Source organism: Dermacentor silvarum, chromosome 1 (assembly GCF_013339745.2).
Source record: "Dermacentor silvarum isolate Dsil-2018 chromosome 1, BIME_Dsil_1.4, whole genome shotgun sequence".
Classification (NCBI taxonomy): domain Eukaryota; kingdom Metazoa; phylum Arthropoda; class Arachnida; order Ixodida; family Ixodidae; genus Dermacentor; species Dermacentor silvarum.
This window is the reverse complement of record NC_051154.1, coordinates 345,396,626-345,414,197: the sequence shown is the minus strand read 5'-3', so window position 1 is coordinate 345,414,197 and position 17,572 is coordinate 345,396,626. Positions and strand designations below refer to the sequence as shown.

At 44.1% G+C, this 17,572-nt stretch overlaps 2 protein-coding genes across 2 annotated transcripts in view; one reads left to right on the top strand and one right to left on the bottom strand.

Moving 5' to 3' along the window:
* The window catches only part of LOC119453726 (uncharacterized), a 180,098-nt gene that overhangs the window by 68,403 nt on the left and 94,123 nt on the right, over nt 1-17,572 (top strand). The window lies entirely within an intron of this gene.
* LOC125942342 (uncharacterized) overlaps nt 374-17,572 on the bottom strand; it is a 48,446-nt gene continuing 31,247 nt past the window's right edge. Inside the window, exons 4-5 of the mRNA XM_049660491.1 lie at nt 4,796-4,991; nt 374-1,533 (exon numbers count right to left, since the gene is read on the bottom strand). Of these exons, the coding sequence (XP_049516448.1) occupies nt 1,116-1,533; nt 4,796-4,991 (614 nt within the window). The 3' untranslated portion in view covers nt 374-1,115. The remainder of the gene's footprint in view (nt 1,534-4,795; nt 4,992-17,572) is intronic.

The window sequence follows — 17,572 nt, the reverse complement described above, 5'->3', positions numbered from 1 at the left end:
GATTCCTCGTTGGCGTTACATAATTCTCGCACGGGCGCGGTACGTCATACCGATTTTCTCGCACCTGCAGCGCTCGTGCTGAGTCAGTCATGCCAGATTACACCTTCCTCGTGCCTTATGGCACCCTACCTTGAAAATAACATCACTGATTTTCCCGGAAGAGCAGTAGGGGCCGTAGTAGAGATCGGGCCTGCTAGCTCCTGGAGCAGTATCTTCCTCCAATAGTCAAGGCATTCGGCAAGTGCCCCCCCCCCCTCCCCGAAAGAAATTCCTGGCTACGGGCCTGCCCCTCCCCGAAGAGCATGTTCAACAAACAACATTCAAGGAGAGACTGATAAATAAAAAGTATAAAAAATATATGGATCACACGCACTGTGGGAATCGATTTAATTGAAGCTTTGTATGCTGTTTGCTTTGATTGACGATACTTAGTGGTGATGTTGGCGGCGAATGTGTCATTTCTTCAGCGTTTAGTCCAATATGAGAGTGGCGAGTTTAAGAGAGGAAAGCTATCGCGTTCCACTCTTAAAGGTGAAGCTTAAGCGTCCTCCAATTTTTGCTGAAGTCACGTTTATTAAATATCTGCAATGGTCATTCTGTGACTTTCCTTGCTTTGGGTATACACGATATACACTGTCTCTGCTATCAGCCCACATTGCTGTGGCACATTGCTGTGTTTCAGACTTGCAATACTGTTAAAGCTATCCTGTAGGGTTTAAAAGCACTATTACGGTAAAGCATGGTAGGAGCAGAAAGTACACAAAACAGGTCCGCAAGCGGACAGGATAGGCATCTAATCAGCCACGAGAAGATGAAGCATCCGACCCGTTGGTTTTGCTTCTCGTGGTCCTGTTGAATTACGAAACCTCATGTTCTTCAAGTTGCATGCTGTAACCATTTATAACTATGCTGTAGAATGGGCCTTCGTATATTCAATCCAATAAGATAACCCTATCTTCATCCTCCTGCCTTAAAAATATGAAATGCAACTATGCACAGGAACATATTTCATGCCACCTTTAATTTTTGTGGATATAACCCTTCATGGTGAACTGGGATTAGAGAATTCATCTCCCTGGGCAGCAGCTAGCCAGTCATGACTGTCTATGGCTAATTCACAGCCACACAATGTTCACATTTTCATTTCCCTCCTCTCCATCCACTTCAGGACACATGTCCATTTGCATCAACTCAGTGGGCACACCTTCGCGCACCCCATTCTCAATGCAGAATGTCCTCAGAGCTGTCTCCATCGGAAATGGAAAGTGGGCCACCAGCAACTTGCGGTATGCCTCCGGTGAGCAACAGTAGATGTCGAGTGCCTGGCGCAGCGTGGGCTCAGTCCACTGTGTGGGCTTGTTCTGCAGGTACTCAATTTGGTCCAGTCGGAGGAAGCGGCTGAGCAGCTCCGTCTGGCGTGCCAGTGATGCCTTGAGATGCACTGCCTGGTGAGACAACTCGGTGATTTTGCGCCGCATTTCAACAGTTTCTTGCCACAAATCTGTGACCTTTTCGTGTAGCATTCCTGTGGGCCTGCATATGGGGGCAGCAGTATCACTAAAGGCAAAAATGTTACTGCGCATTCAGTCTAGAGACCGTGAAAAAAAGTGCTCTAGTCTTACTATCCTGGCGCACAACATTAAGGGGACACAAAGTCACATGGTAGCTACAGGGTGCAGCTTGCAGATATACACTGTAAAACTGGAGCACAACAGAAAGGGGTCAATTAAACCAGTAAAAATGCAGCTGCAAGCATACCCTCCTGACACACAGACTGCTGACAGCAGCTTTTCTTAGTTTATGACACTGCACTGCTACATGACAAACTTTAGACTGTTCTGCCCATAAAAGCACCTAAGCAGCGATGCCACATTCACTGCCTTTGTAAATTCACATTCAGAAGTGAATGCGAGAGTAGAAACGGCAGGTGTGTCTGCAAACCACACCTCATAACCATGACCGAAGGATTGATCAGGCATGAACTGCTGATACTACATTTGCACCCACTAATTCATGCAGTGGAGTATTCTCTTTCTTTGTGGCAGACATCACATCACCTGAAAACACCAGCCACTAAGGAAATGCTCATATTGTGCCACAGTGTTCACAGCTACTACAGATACTTATAGCAATAACACAGACTAAGTTTCAGGAATGGTATGACAAGCTGGAAGGTACTTACGCACAAGGGTAGAACACGATTGTGAAAGTTTATATAATAAAGTAGTTCTAACTAATTGCATATTATGTGCTTATAGATGTTCAACATTCACTTCTATGATCTGGAATTAAAAATTAAATTCAGGGGTATTGTGTGCCAAAACACTTAGGATTATTTTTGACCACCTGGAGTTCTTTACCGTGCACCCAATGCCACCGGTTGCATTTCGACTCTATCAGAATGCGGCCATCGCGACCAGGATTAGATCCCATGATCCAGCAATCGAACGCATGAGCAGGCTGTGCCACAAAGCCATTGCTCTTCAAAGAACCTCTCGCCAACTTGGGTCATGTGCGACTAAGTGTGCAGCAAGCGAGGCAACAATCGTATGCACCGGCGCGCCACGCTTCTCGTCTCGGAGGCCACGCACGGACTTCTTGGCAGTGCCACTAGACGGCGCAGCATCTTCAGAAAGAAGCGCGGGCACCCGGTTGCCACATCACGCCTGTCTCAACGGCCGCACGCACCTGTAATGCGGCCATCGCGACCAGGATTAGATCCCATGCCCTCGGGCTTGGCAGCACAATGCCAAAGCCACTATGCCACCAACGCGAGTCATCATCTGGAATTTTCTATAGGTGCAAACAAGTGCTCTGGCCTAACCTCTTTACACATTAAAGGATTGTAAATTGGTAAAAACCACAGGACTGTGTTGCACGTGGTACACAAGTGTTGCCAGTTGTAAGTAGTAGGGCCGACAAAAAATGGAAAAGAATGTTCATGTAAGGTGACAATGCCATTCTGATAGGCTAGATTTCCCAGAAAACAAGAAATATATTGCAGAATAGCAGCTTGCTGGGCTAGTTGGTTCATTGCAACTCGTGTAACAGCGCGAAAAATAACAAGGAAGGGACGACAATAGACAATGTCTCTATTGTTGTCCCTTCCTTGTTATTTTTCGCGCTGTTACATGAGTTGCAAGAAATATATGGTGCGTAGAATTGAAAAACAAGCAATAAAACAGTTTCAAAGAAAGCAAACAGAAAAGAAGCTGCGTTGCGTGTAAAAGCGGAAATGAGAAATGAAAGCAATGAGTAGGAATAAAAGCCTTGTTGAAAGTTGACAGAGAGAAGAGAGACTGATGAAATATAGAATAACTAAATACATGAAGACATTAAAATCAACTAGGAATGCTATTATTACTAAGAAAATAATTAAAGCTGCAAGAAAAGACATAATCGAAATAATAGTAATAATTGAGGCAACGTATATGACCAGCTATTGTATTGCCAAAAAAGTAAGCACACTTGTTTATATTCTGCCATTTGTATAAGAATAGATAACAGAGCATGCTTTCCAATATGCCTGTCACACCTACCTCTCGTAATTCATTGCGCCTGCGAACTCATTAACACTAGCTTGGCGCCACAAAACACCCCAGTCATCTTCACGGTTTTTCAATTCTCTAAATTTTACCTCCTCTTTTTTCCCATTTTCTAGAAAAACTAGGCCCACCATAGTGACAACGCCAGATTGCCTCCGAGAATTCTTTTCAGTTGTCACCCGTACTTCTTGGAAGAATTGACAGCACTACTCCCTTGCACCCTTGGTCCCTCAATATTACAACCCCTCAACATTTCAACTGCCCTCACACTACTCCATGCACCTGCTTATCTCTCACCCAAGTGTGGGAGAGTGAGCAATATGAACACTGCCAAGGAAGGCAACTGCTGCCTTTGTCAACTAAGGCAGCAGTTGCTGCCTTAGCTGACAAAGACAAATCCCCTAGCCAAAACATTGGCTCCAGCGACATCACTTGTTTGACTAGATAAATAAACAGATATTTAACCCTTCAAGGTTTATGTAAACTAAACTTCCTTCATACCCTGATAGATCTGTTCTCTCATTGTTGTGCCCCAAGCCTCTCTTATCTCTCCATTATCTCAATGCTTCTTGGATATCTCTGCATGCTCCATCTACTTGGGGTAGAAAGGAATTGCACTTCATTAGAATACGCTAAATTGTTTCCCTTTTTTGCATGCAGCAGCAGCAAATACTATCAACATTGCCTCACTGGAAAAACCAGTGCTGCCTGCGGTGCCGAAGCAGCAGTGAAACCTCGAGAATAGGCTTTTTGTTTTCAGGTTTTTGGTGGTGCTGATGCACAAGCACACATCTATCAGCATCCCAGACAAACCTGTGCATCAACACCAGCTTGTCAATGGTCTTTACAGTGTTTGTCACATTGCAGGCCTTGAAGTGAAAAAAGGACGAACTGTTTGCAGATTGTGGTGCATCAACCTGCACAAATTAAGCAGCACAAGCTGAAGGCTTTCCACCCCGGTGACCCTTCTAAGTGATGGCTGCGGTAATGGCTATGGGATCCTTCATTTCATTTCAGCTAAATTCAGGTGCTGTTTTTGCCACACTCATTCATTACGTCGTCACCACAATTGATGCGTTGTGCTCTGCCGTTTGTCAGAATCAAGCAGAGAACAACCAAATTTAACTAAATTACCAAGCTTTAGATGTTGCAGAATTACAAAGCACACGTTTATCAAGATTGCATGATTGGTCCAAGTCTATGCAATCTTTTTGGTTAGCAATGAGCTTTCACTGTAATTGACAGCTCACCTAGCCAAGATGGGAGTCATACCCGCTGCCTTGGTGACGGGAGGTTTTGCGTTAGGTGCAAGCGATTCAACCGACACGACTGGCAGCTGAGTACTCGGCCTTGTCGCCGTGCTGGGCACCGGAACCATGTTGGGTTTGCTCACAGGCACCAGAATGAAGGGGTCAGCATGGGGAAGGCCACTAACTGAAGGCAGCACTGAAAGACAAGAAAAACACCTTATTTCACTTTCTGCTACCCGACTCTTAATTGCAGGTAACATAAACGCCAGATATTACTTTTACCTGGCCAATTTTTTGTTTCTCTGCCCCCCACCTTTCCCCAGACAACTTATTTCGCCTGCCAAATGCGAAGAGCACTAGTACAGCAGTGTTGTTGGAGAATAAGACATACATAGATTTGTGGGGTTTAACACCTTATAGCTACACTGACACTGTGATAGGCAACATAGCGAAGGACTCTTGATTAAACTTAACCTCCTGGGATTCTTTAAAATGCACTTAGTAAGTACACCAGTGTCTATACTCAGGGTTGCGTGAGAAATACATGGACAAGAAAGGAAGGCATGGAGAGCATGACAACATGTGTTGTCCGTTTCTTCCTTAATTTGTCCATGTGTTTCTCATGCAGCCGACAGTATGAACCAGTAGCAACTCGCCTATCGAAATTCTTTTACACAATCGTTTTGCATTTAGCCAACATCAAATTGTGGCTGCAGTGCCTGCAGAATCAAACCCACGGCATTCTACTCAGCAGCAGCATACCGTAGCCACTGAGACGTTGCAGCAGGTCTGCTGCCAAACAAGAAAATTCCAATTATCGTAACTACTGTTCAGAATAGGCAGCACCATCTAGTGCAAAGGGTGCACTCTGGAAACCTTTGTTTGTGCTCCTTCTGCATGCCAGCAGTGACCTATTATGAGTCAGTGCCATAATTGATGGGAATTTAATTTGCAAATGGCAATATTCAATTGCTTTCCAAGAAGTAAGCTGCTGTCTCCATGTGCTGAAGTACGTGTTACAGCTGCATGCTTAATTCTGCAATGATTAGTGTGCACCAGTCAAGACTAACGATGCGAAGTTACGCAATGCACAACAACTTCACGGTATGTTTTCACTTTGTTCCACTTATAAAGAGACTTGGGCATAACATTTGCCGCAGTTGACCTGCAATTAAAGTGACTAAGGCCATCAGAACAGTTTTCATATTGTGACAGACCGATGAAGAAGACGTTTTTCATATGACTTCGAAGATGACGACGCTCTGAACATCACGGGCTAACTACGATCTTGTCAGCCACTGTAGTTCTTGTAAAGACACTGTAAACATATTTCTTTCCTCTTTTTCCCCGTAACAATTTGGTGGAGTTTGCGGGCTCAAGCGCAAGACGGATTTACACAGCGGGCGCTCCTTGGCTGTATCTACCATGCCAGCTCAAGGCAAGGATGCTTCGGGCTCGTCGGCCCCCAACTCTCATTCTGGCACAACCGCGCGACCCGGGACCCTTTTCCAGCACCGACAACACTGATGTTGAAGATTGGCTTCCACTTTACGAGCGGGTGAGCGCGAGCAATCACTGGGACCAGACTATCATGCTCGCTAATTTGATATTCTATCTCACGGGAACAGCATGCGTCTGGTTTCAGACCCACGAGGAGGAACTAACCACCTGGGACATTTGTAAACAGAAGCTCATGGATTTGTTTGGCAAGCCTGTTGGATGTCAGCAGGCCGCTCAAAAAGACCTCGCTTTGCGTGTCCAGACGTGCATCGAGTCTTACCACACGTACATCCAGGACGTGCTCGCTCTGTTCTGCAATGTGAACCCGAGAATGTCCGAAGCTCCGAAATGCGAAGAGCACTAGTACAGCAGTGTTGTTGGAGAATAAGACTGATACATAGATTTGTGTGGTTTAACACCTTATAGCAACACTGACACTGTGATAGGCAACATAGCGAAGGACTCTTGATTAAACTTAACCTCCTGGGATTCTTTAAAATGCACTTAGTAAGTACACCAGTGTCTATACTCAGGGTTGCGTGAGAAATACATGGACAAGAAAGGAAGGCATGGAGAGCATGACAACATGTGTTGTCCGTTTCTTCCTTAATTTGTCCATGTGTTTCTCATGCAGCCGACAGTATGAACCAGTAGCAACTCGCCTATCGAAATTCTTTTACACAATCGTTTTGCATTTAGCCAACATCAAAGTGTGGCTGCAGTGCCTGCAGAATCAAACCCACGGCATTCTACTCAGCAGCAGAACACCGTAGCCACTGAGACGCTGCAGCAGGTCTGCTGGCAAACAAGAAAATTCCAATTATCGTAACTACTTTTCAGAATAGGCAGCACCATCTAGTGCAAAGGGTGCACTCTGGAAATCTTTGTTTGTGCTCCTTCTGCATGCCAGCAGTGACCTATTATATGAGTCAGTGCCATATTGATGGGAATTTAATTTTCAAATGGCAATATTCAATTGCTTTCCAAGAAGTAAGCTGCTGTCTCCATGTGCTGAAGTACGTGTTACAGCTGCATGCTTAATTCTGCAATGATTAGTGTGCACCAGTCAAGACTAACGATGCGAAGTTACGCAATGCACAACAACTTCACGGTATGTTTTCACCTTGTTCCACTTATAAAGAGACTTGGGCATAACATTTGCAGCAGTTGACCTGCAATTAAAGTGACTAAGGCCATCAGAACAGTTTTCATATTGTGACAGACCGATGAAGAAGACGTTTTTCATATGACTTCGAAGATGACGACGCTCTGAACATCACGGGCTAACTACGATCTTGTCAGCCGCTGTAGTTCTTGTAAAGACACTGTAAACATATTTCTTTCCTCTTTTTCCCCGTAACAATTTGGTGGAGTTTGCGGGCTCAAGCGCAAGACGGATTTACACAGCGGGCGCTCCTTGGCTGTATCTACCATGCCAGCTCAAGGCAAGGATGCTTCGGGCTCGTCGGCCCCCAACTGTCATTCTGGCACAACCGCGCGACCCGGGACCCTTTTCCAGCACCGACAACACTGATGTTGAAGATTGGCTTCCACTTTATGAGCGGGTGAGCGCGAGCAATCACTGGGACCAGACCATCATGCTCGCTAATATGATATTCTATCTCACGGGAACAGCATGCGTCTGGTTTCAGACCCACGAGGAGGAACTAACCACCTGGGACATTTGTAAACAGAAGCTCATGGATTTGTTTGGCAAGCCTGTTGGATGTCAGCACGCCGCTCAAAAAGACCTCGCTTTGCGTGTCCAGACGTGCATCGAGTCTTACCACACGTACATCCAGGACGTGCTCGCTCTGTTCCGCAATGTGAACCCGAGAATGTCCGAAGCTGATAAAGTCCCGCATGTCATTAAGGGCATAGCAGATAATGCCTTTGATGATGAGACATCCAGTATGAAGTTGATAACATGCTTTCTCATACCATCATTGAACCTTCTTGTAGCACATGGGCATCCCCTGTTGTACTAGTTAAAAAAAAAGACAACAGTTGGCAATTTTGCGTAGATTACCAGCACCTAAGCAAAGTAACCAAGAAGTATGTCTATCCGTTACCACGCATTGACGATGCCCTGGATTGTCTCCATGGAGCACAATATTTTCGTCCATAGACCTTAGCTCTGGATACTGGCAAATTGCTGTCGATGACAGGGACCGTGAGGAGACGGCTTTTATTACTCCTGATGGCCTTTATCAGTTCAAAGTAATGTCTTTCAGGTTGTGTAATGCCCCGGCTACATTTGAACGAATGATGGACGCCCTCTTACATGGTTTCAAGTGGTCCATCTGCCTCTGTTACTTGAACAATGTGATCGTTTTTTCTCCAACTTTTGCGACACACCTCGAATGCCTATCGATGGTCCTATCTGTTTTTCGTCAAGCGGGGCTACAACTCAATTCAGCCAAATGCCACTTCGGTCATCGTGAAATTTCTGTGCCCAGACATCTCGTCGATCCTGCTGGTGTACACCATGATCAAGATAAAATACGGGCAGTGAAGAACTTTCCCGTGCCAACATGCGCCAAGGACGTTCGCAGCTTGTTGCGCCTCTGCTCCTACTTCCGTGGGTTTGTCCGCAATTTTGCGGACATTGCACGCCCTCTTACTCAGCTCAAGAAAGATGCTGCCTTCATTTGGGGCCATGAGCAAGCTGCTGCTTTCACCGAGCTGATCCGGCTGCTTACTTCCCCTCCCATTCTTGCTCACTTTCATGCATCAGCTCCAGCAGAAGTCCATACCAATGCTAGTAGCCATGGTATTAGAGCTATCCTGGCCCAGAAACAACAAGGGCAAGTATGTGTTATTACTTACACCAGCCACCTTCTTTCCCCTGCTAAGCACAAATATTCTATCACTGAGCGCAAGTGTCTGGCTTTCTTTTTGTCAGTGGGTAAATTTCGCCCCTATTTGTAGAACCGGCAATTTACAGTCATCACTGATCAGCATGCTCTGTGCTGGCTTTGTTCCTTGAAAATCCTTCTGGGTGCCTTGGCCGCTGGGCTCTGCGCCTTCAAGAATACCACTACTTAGTTGTATACAAGACTGGCCGATTACACCAGGATGTGGACTGCTTGTCGGGCCACCCTGTCGACCCACCCGATGTTTCTATGGCCGGCATACCTGTCACTATTCTCTTTAAGTGCTTTCACAATATCAGAGCGAAACAACACCAGGACGACTTCTTAAAAGACCTTATGCAACGGCTGACTTCAACGACGCCCGACCCTTCCTTTCTAAAGCGAAAACCAAGACGCAGGACCAGAGGGAAGCAAACACACACATAGTCACGGAACTTACAACTGATTTATTTGAAGCATCCACATACTTTTATACATCTCTCTTCCCGCACAAGCGCATGTACAGAAGAAGGAAGCCAATCGGACACGTTAAAGAATTCAATCTAACCCCGATAAAAACCGCCACTCTTTGTCGGGCTTGTCGGGCCACCCTGTCGACCCACCCGATGTTTCTATGGCCGGCATACCTGTCACTATTCTCTTTAAGTGCTTTTCACAATATCAGAGCGAAACAACACCAGGACGACTTCTTAAAAGACCTTATGCAACGGCTGACTTCAACGACGCCCGACCCTTCCTTTCTAAAGCGAAAACCAAGACGCAGGACCAGAGGGAAGCAAACACACACATAGTCACGGGACTTACAACTGATTTATTTGAAGCATCCACATACTTTTATACACCTCTCTTCCCGCGCAAGCGCATGTGCAGAAGGAAGCCAATCGGACACGTTAAAGAATTCAATCTAACCCCGATAAAAACCGCCACTCTTCCTGTGTGATAAGAACGAAAGGGTCGCTTATGCAAAGCCACTCATTCTTTTTGATATAGAATGCTTTAAGCCATTCGTGCTTGGACTTCCCCCTGCCGATGATGCTAGTGCTGTGAGACAAAGGCGAGCAGCGGTCACAATCTTTCACATGCAATCCCAAGTTGCTCCCTGTACCCGATCAAAGCGTGTTGTCGTGTTCTCTGAGGCGTTCATTTAAGCATTTCCCTGTCTGGCCGATATATAACTTCGCACAAGCCATGGGGATTGAATAAACGACCCCCACCGTGCACTTATTGAAATCTGTTCGGTGGTTGGCTTCGCATGTTTGAACTTCCCGATGGCATATTGTACTGCTTTAACATGCGCCCTGACGGCCCAGACCGACTCTTAGTCGTCCCTGTGCATCTGTGCCAAACTGCTCTCACCCAGATTCATGATGTCCTGACTGCCGGTCACCTTGGCGTGTCACGGACTTATGACCGCGTTCGTCGGCGCTTCTTTTCGCCTGGTCATTACCGTGACGTCTGCCGTTATATCGCTGCGTGTGACCTTTGCCAACGCCGAAGAAAGCCGACCACACTCCCTGCTGGCCGCCTTCAATGACTTGACGTGCCATCAGAACCATTCTTCCGTGTCGGCATAGATCTTTTAGGCCCTTTTCCTACATCCCTTTCGGGAAATAAGTGGATTGCTGTAGCAACAGACTACGCCACCCAATACGCAATCATATGGGCTCTTCCGACAAGCTGTGCAACCGATGTCACCAACTTCCTACTAGAAAATATCATCCTTCACCACGGTGCCCCTTGACAGCTCCTCACTGACTTGAAAAGCAAAGCACCAGAAGTGGTTGTTTTTTTTTCCATCAAGCTTTTAGAATGAAAATGAGCAAAAAATGCAATGGTGCTTTTTTTTAATAGCTGGAGTTGTTGAAAGCCAGTATATTCCAGCAAAAAAATGTTCCTAGAAGTTGAGACTTGTTGTGGCATGTGTAAATGATATCTTATGAAGTAAATTAAATGTTCTGAGATTCCATTATCTATGCTTCAAAGGACGCACAACTATGGCAGGTTCTTGGAGAGAGGTACAAAATAGCCTGACTGTATTGGTGCACAGCCCAGGGTAAAAGATTAGAGCAAAGGAAAGCCCACGAGAACATGACGTGACTGCTTGCATTGTTCAGTTTGGTGCACTGAGCATTTCTGAAGGCTTGGCCTGACCTGAAAGCATGTACCCAAGATTGGCCCTTTCTCTGTGCACTGATACTACTTGAAGCACTGCTAGCCCTACTGTGCATAATACTATCCCAGCTATAATTGTCAATGCTTTGGCAGAAACTGCAATTTGTTTTTTGTTTTTTTCACTGTGCCACACTGTGTGGCCATGGCTTGGCTGATTGAACAGTAGTAGTTTGCAAAATGTCAAATTATTAAAGCTTTACTTTGGCTAGAAGTCTCACTTGGCTATTAAGTATTAACAGTTTTTTATATTGTTACGGAGAGTTGTGCAGAAATGACTTTATTTACAGGAGATGGATGATGGTGACCGCGCAATCAGGCCTAGCAACACTTCGTCCTCCTCCTCTTTTCAACTTCTTGTATGCTCGTTACATTCCCCCACAAGCAGACGAAGCCCGTAGGGCGAGTTAAGAGGCATCAGTAGGGTAAAAACGTTTCTGGCGAGCAACATGAGTCACTTAACAGCTTTTTATGTTACTAGCTGTAACCAATACTACTTGTTCAATACTTTGAAGACAGAAATCTTATAAAAACCACTGCAGTGGAAGGTGACTATGGCATTCAGATGCCGAGCACGAGGTCTCAGGTTCGAATCCTTGCCGCAGTGTCTGTATTCCAATAGAGGCAGAATACAAAAATGCAAAAGATAATCTGGAGTCCCCCACCAGAATACCTATCATAACCTGTCTGTTCTTTTGGGATGTTACACCTTGGAATTTTAGTATTCTCCTTAGACAGGTTGTGTCAGTGCGCACCATTGTGGCTTCTTCTATATGGCATAGCATGGGAGGTGTGTCAGAGTAACCCTCTGGTGCTACCAACCAATTGCCTTCCCTTGTGCAGTGTTGTACAAGCTTCGTTGTCCCTGGTGGTGTCATATTTGCATCATAGTGTTGAAATCGCTCTCTCAGTACTCTGGGAGGGATTACACCCTCTAACTATACTGGATCTTGTAGTAGAAATCAACTGCAGTTTGCAGCTGGCAACAACTGCTATCAGTCACAAGTGGAACCATTAAACCACAGTTAAATGGGGACTCTTAGCCTAAACTGGAACCATTTCTAACTGCTACCTTCTTCCTTAGAAATGTGTTTAATATGCCAGCACACCAGTCAGGTACCAGGATTGAATTCTAGTTCAGAAGTTTTACTTGGGTACAACAGTTTAAAAGATAGTAACATAACAGCAATTGCATACCTATTCTCTGTGCTTTGGCAGGAGCTGCTGTTGCTAGTACAGATATTGTTTTCAGTACATCTGAATTAGAATAAATTTAATTTAATAAGAAATTAGTGGAAGCAAGTTGCACACCTTAAGAAGTCATTATAGGAAGAGACAGTGTCTAAGAAACAACACATAAGGTGTGCTACTTGAGCTTTGCACCAGCTGCCACATAGGAAATTATTTTCAATGGCAATTTCATCATACAACTTTTAAAGACAAGGTCTTCTTTGGCGACTTCAGATCTACGTATCTAACCATTTTCTTTCACAAATTAGAATACTGAGGCCTTCTAATGCATGGAGGACAACAAAAAGAGGCATAAAAATGAAGCTTGGAACCAAAAAGATGCACCAAGTTAGCACAGAGTTATGTACAGGGCAGTAACAATGTGCAAGTATTAAAAAACCTGAAATGAAACCAAAATGTGCTCGTTAAATGGCGTGCACCTAAAACCGGAATTGGAAGTCTGGCGTTATTCTACAAAAAATGTGGGCCAATCCCAGAGATAGTACAGTCTAAAAATGAGGGCTGATCCGGAAGGTATTGGAGTCTAAAAAGAAAGAAAGTATTGAAAAGTAAAGGGCTCTATGTAAGAATAGGATGGTACTAAAGCAGGGTAAGGTGGCCTAAGTGAAGTTAAGGCGACTCAACTAGCAGTGAAAAAAAAAATAGAACAAAACACACGCTAAAATATTGTGCCCCGGAAGGCCTTTTCTATTTTCGATGTGAACCACTGTTAAATGCCTCTTACTTAAAAGGCATTTTTTGTATTTCTTTTCTGGCTATAAATTTTGGTTCCACTTAATTTTGCCTTCCTTTCTGAAATTGATACTTTTCTATATGAGATACACAAGCAGAATGTGGCATTTAGGCCTACTATCCGATACCATTTGTGTGCAACAGTAGCAACTACTGAGCTGTTTCTATCATACAAGTGTGAGGAAACCAGTCGAAGGAGCCCAGGAACTTTCACAAGTATGGAACCTTACCTCTGAACAAGTATACACAGTAGATCCCTTAAGCCAAATGATAATGCTCTACAAACTTCTGGAAGCCCTTAAATGTGAATTACAAAGAAGTTTTGGAAAGAATGTGCTCGGTACTAACAGACAATGTGAGCACCTGCACACATCTGCTTACATGTTATTTAAAAACTGCTAATAAAAAATAGACAATTACCAGCCCTACAGCTTTGTAAAAATTGCTTCAGTAGTTCATACAGCTCAATTGTGGCCAACTTAGCCAAAGTGAAATTTCAATGCAGTAAAGTAAAAAAAAGTGGCGAAACTCAAAGATGCCCACCTACTGTGCATTGGGTGCACATTTAAGGTGATAAAAATAAATCCGGAGTCCCTCACTACGACGTGCCTCAAAATCAAATTCTTGGTTTTGGCATGTAAAACCTGAGAATTTTTGAGGAGGCGAGAAAGGGGGGGCGGCCAATGGGCCTCCTCTTCAAAGCGATCTGCGATGTGGACAAAGCGAAACTTGTGCTGGTAGCTTCGTATGTGCCGTGCTTTTGACATTTAGTTCGCATTGAAGCAAGAGACGACATGAAGGTCAATTCGCTTGCTGCTGCTCCAGCGGTAATCAAGAGAGATGTTTGTTTACCTGTGCTCGCATTATACTGTGCTTGCTAATTTAGTTAGTAAGCAAATGTTTACAAGTTTATACGGCCAATAAAGCTACTATCCTTACTTTGTACAGTTGTCTACTTACGTGCTATCGCAATCAATGCTTTGGCTTTCGGGCAAAACTGCAACATTTTTTTAGTAAAAGCAATGTACCGAAACCTCTCACCGACCAGACAACCCCAATGAGGCAAGTGAAAAATAGTTCAACATATAGAATTGAATTGTTCTGCTATTGCCTCAAAAACTTTAAGGAATTAAGATGCTGGTAAATACAGAGCATCCAGAAGCATTGTGGCTGAGTGTGGAGGTTTGGCACATGAGTAAAAAAGGAAAAAAATGCCACCATGCCCCCAAAGGTCTGCACAAGCCAGGTTTGCAATGAGTTGGGATAGGCACAGAGGTAAAGGTGTGCGGAAAGCACAAAGCAATATTTTAAGGCAAACAGCTGTTCTTATTTCACTCTGTATGAAAGTTGTGGAACTCATTTTCATAAGAAACAAAAAATACAGTCAATCCCTGGATATATAAAAATTGAAGGAGATTGTGAAACAGTTCGATATTTCTTCTTCCTTCTGGGGTTTTACGTGCCAAAATCAGTTCTGATTATGAGGCACGCCGTGGTGGAGGGCTCCAGATTATTTTGACCACCTGAGGTTCTTTAACATGCACTACAACGCAAGCACACGATATATCGATAATTCGAAATATGAAATATGCCTATCTGACCAAGTGGAACGAAAGACACGTTGCACTTGGTCAGCACCTGAAGTAGATAACCATATTTCAGGCAAGGCTTGGGACCCCTCCCTTTCTGTATCGACCAGTGTCTATGGAGAATGTGGCAGTGCCGTGGGGAAGTATGAATAATCAGAGAAGGTGCAAAAAATCGATCAGCGACAGAAATATTGCAATAGGACTGCTACTTTGACTAGTTGGCTGAAATGCCCCTTTTTTTTCCTTCATTTATTGATGCCTATTTCTAACTGTGTGCACTAACGTGGCACATGATTTTTCGCTACAAGTGCTAGATATTTGCGGTAGCTTCATGATCCATTAGTGGCATCGACACACCTTTGATTAGTGTTTTCATCTACTGCATGTAGTTTAGAAATGATTATTTTCTATAATTATGGTGATGCATACCTGCAAGGGCACAGTTGCTCGACGCGCCTTTGCGTAGGGTGCATTTTATTATGACTAGGCAGCCCGGACAAAAAAAAAGCGAAAATGGGACAAGGAAGTAGACATGAATGCACAAGCTACACAACACAGATGCTATTCGGTCTATGATCTATGCCTGCAAGGACAACCAAAAATAGCGTCCTTGAACTGGGCAGCAGTACATATCAACTTGTGGACATGACTTTAGCAGATGAAAGGGATAACGAAGCCAAGGACACCTGGGAAGGAAGTAATTCTTTATTGAAATACAGAATTAACTGCGAATTCGGGTTAGATCTGCCTGTATTTTCATCCTTCCATATATTAACAAGAAAATAGAACAACAAGTGGAAGAAAGAAAGCTGCATCTTAGTATAAAACATAGTAGCATTTATTAACTCTTACTGCATCTTTTTCCATTACCTACATGAGGAGCTTCCTCTTTGTACCAGAGCAATAAGTTACTTCTTCAAAGCATTGGTTCCTTGATGCAAAAAGGAAATTTTTCTGCTACGAAAGCATATATTTCTTCTCCAAACTGCAATTTTTTCTGCACCAAAAAGTCAAGTGCCACTTCCATCACTGCCACTAGATCGATGTGCGTCAGCATATGGTGCTGCAACGACTCTCACCGACTGGGCACGTCAAACCTTGCCGAAGAATCTGCTGTCTCAGGCAGAATTCGAGGAGCGCAAACATAAGCTTGCTGAAGCCATAAAAATGGCAATATGCTTCTCGGGCCGCTATGGGAGAACCAGCGCTGAAGTTTCGAGCAGACACGCAGTCCCCCTTGCGGACATCGTGTGCACTGTTTAGTCATACAAACAGAAGAAAATGGCCATGGCCAGCGTTGGTACATTAGAGGATGTGCAAGAACGGTGAAAAATAAAACTGAAAATTAAAAATTATATATATATATATATATGCTGAAAGGCCGTTTTTATAAATGCATGGTTAATTTCCACAACCATTGGAAAGCCATCATACAGCCCTATCAATGTATTATTTTTCACAATAAAGAAATACAAGCATGAGTGACGGCGACATTGGCTTTAGGAAGATAGTGATTGCATGCCATGTTAACTATTTCTACAGCTTCTTAGGTGAAATATCCATGTGCATAAAATTTTATTGAAAGCGAAAAGCAAATGACCGAAAACATATCTCTGGTACAAGAGTATATACCACTGGCATTTTTTGAGGACTGCTGTAAGAGTAATATTAGTGCTAGCCGGCGTAAATGCACACGGTTCTAGTGGTTGTAGTGCATTTCACTCCGCCTGGTGATAAAACAGAAAAGGAGCAAATGACATTGCTAATCATACAATGTCACAATAAGCATAAATGGTGAAAACTTTGTGCTTATAGCAGAAACACTGCATTGCCGCAATCGGCAACATCAACAGACCATACAACTTCTATTGGAAGCAAAATGATGTGCGTTAGATAACAGTGACGCGTAACTTTATCATTTCATTAAAAGCTGTGTCCACTGTCAATCGTCAAGCACCAACGAGACTTCCAATACAAGTCAAATTCAGCTGCAGTGCACGGCTACTGACAAAGCAGAGCGAACCAGCTTAGCCGTGCCCGCATTGCAGCCGATGCTGCCGCAAGTATCAGCATATTTTTTTCTTTGTGTGAAATTATACTGAGGAGAGGCTCAAGGGGCAACACTGGTAACAAAACATTGCAGCTTGTGAGTGTTGGCGGTTCATTCTGAAGTGTCGTCAGCTACAGCTTCAAAGTAGGTGTGTGCAATTATCAAAATTTTCGAATTCGAATCGAATATGAATACTTAGCTTCGAACATCGAATAATGGCATGCACATGTATTTATTAGCAAGTTGGTTAATTTGTTATGTTGGAACACTGCAATTAAATTGGTAATGTTAAATAACTAGATTAGTAGGCCGCTATACTTAAACACTGTATTTGGCTCATGTTAACTTGGAAAATTCAGTAATTCCCACTAGCTGTCCTTGGCAGCCTGCCTGTTCCTTAGCATACTACATCAAATGCCCATAAACTCGGAGCCATTTGACCCTGGCAGTCGTCACTCATCACACTTGCTGTCAGGCAATAAGCTCAGAATTGGGGGTGGCGCTGCAAAAAAAGTGCACCCTTGCTGTCTGAAAACACGTGCCCCTTGCTACTGAGAGGCCGCCTTTCTCACACAGTTTAGACGCTTAATGGCTAAGTGTGCTTTACAGG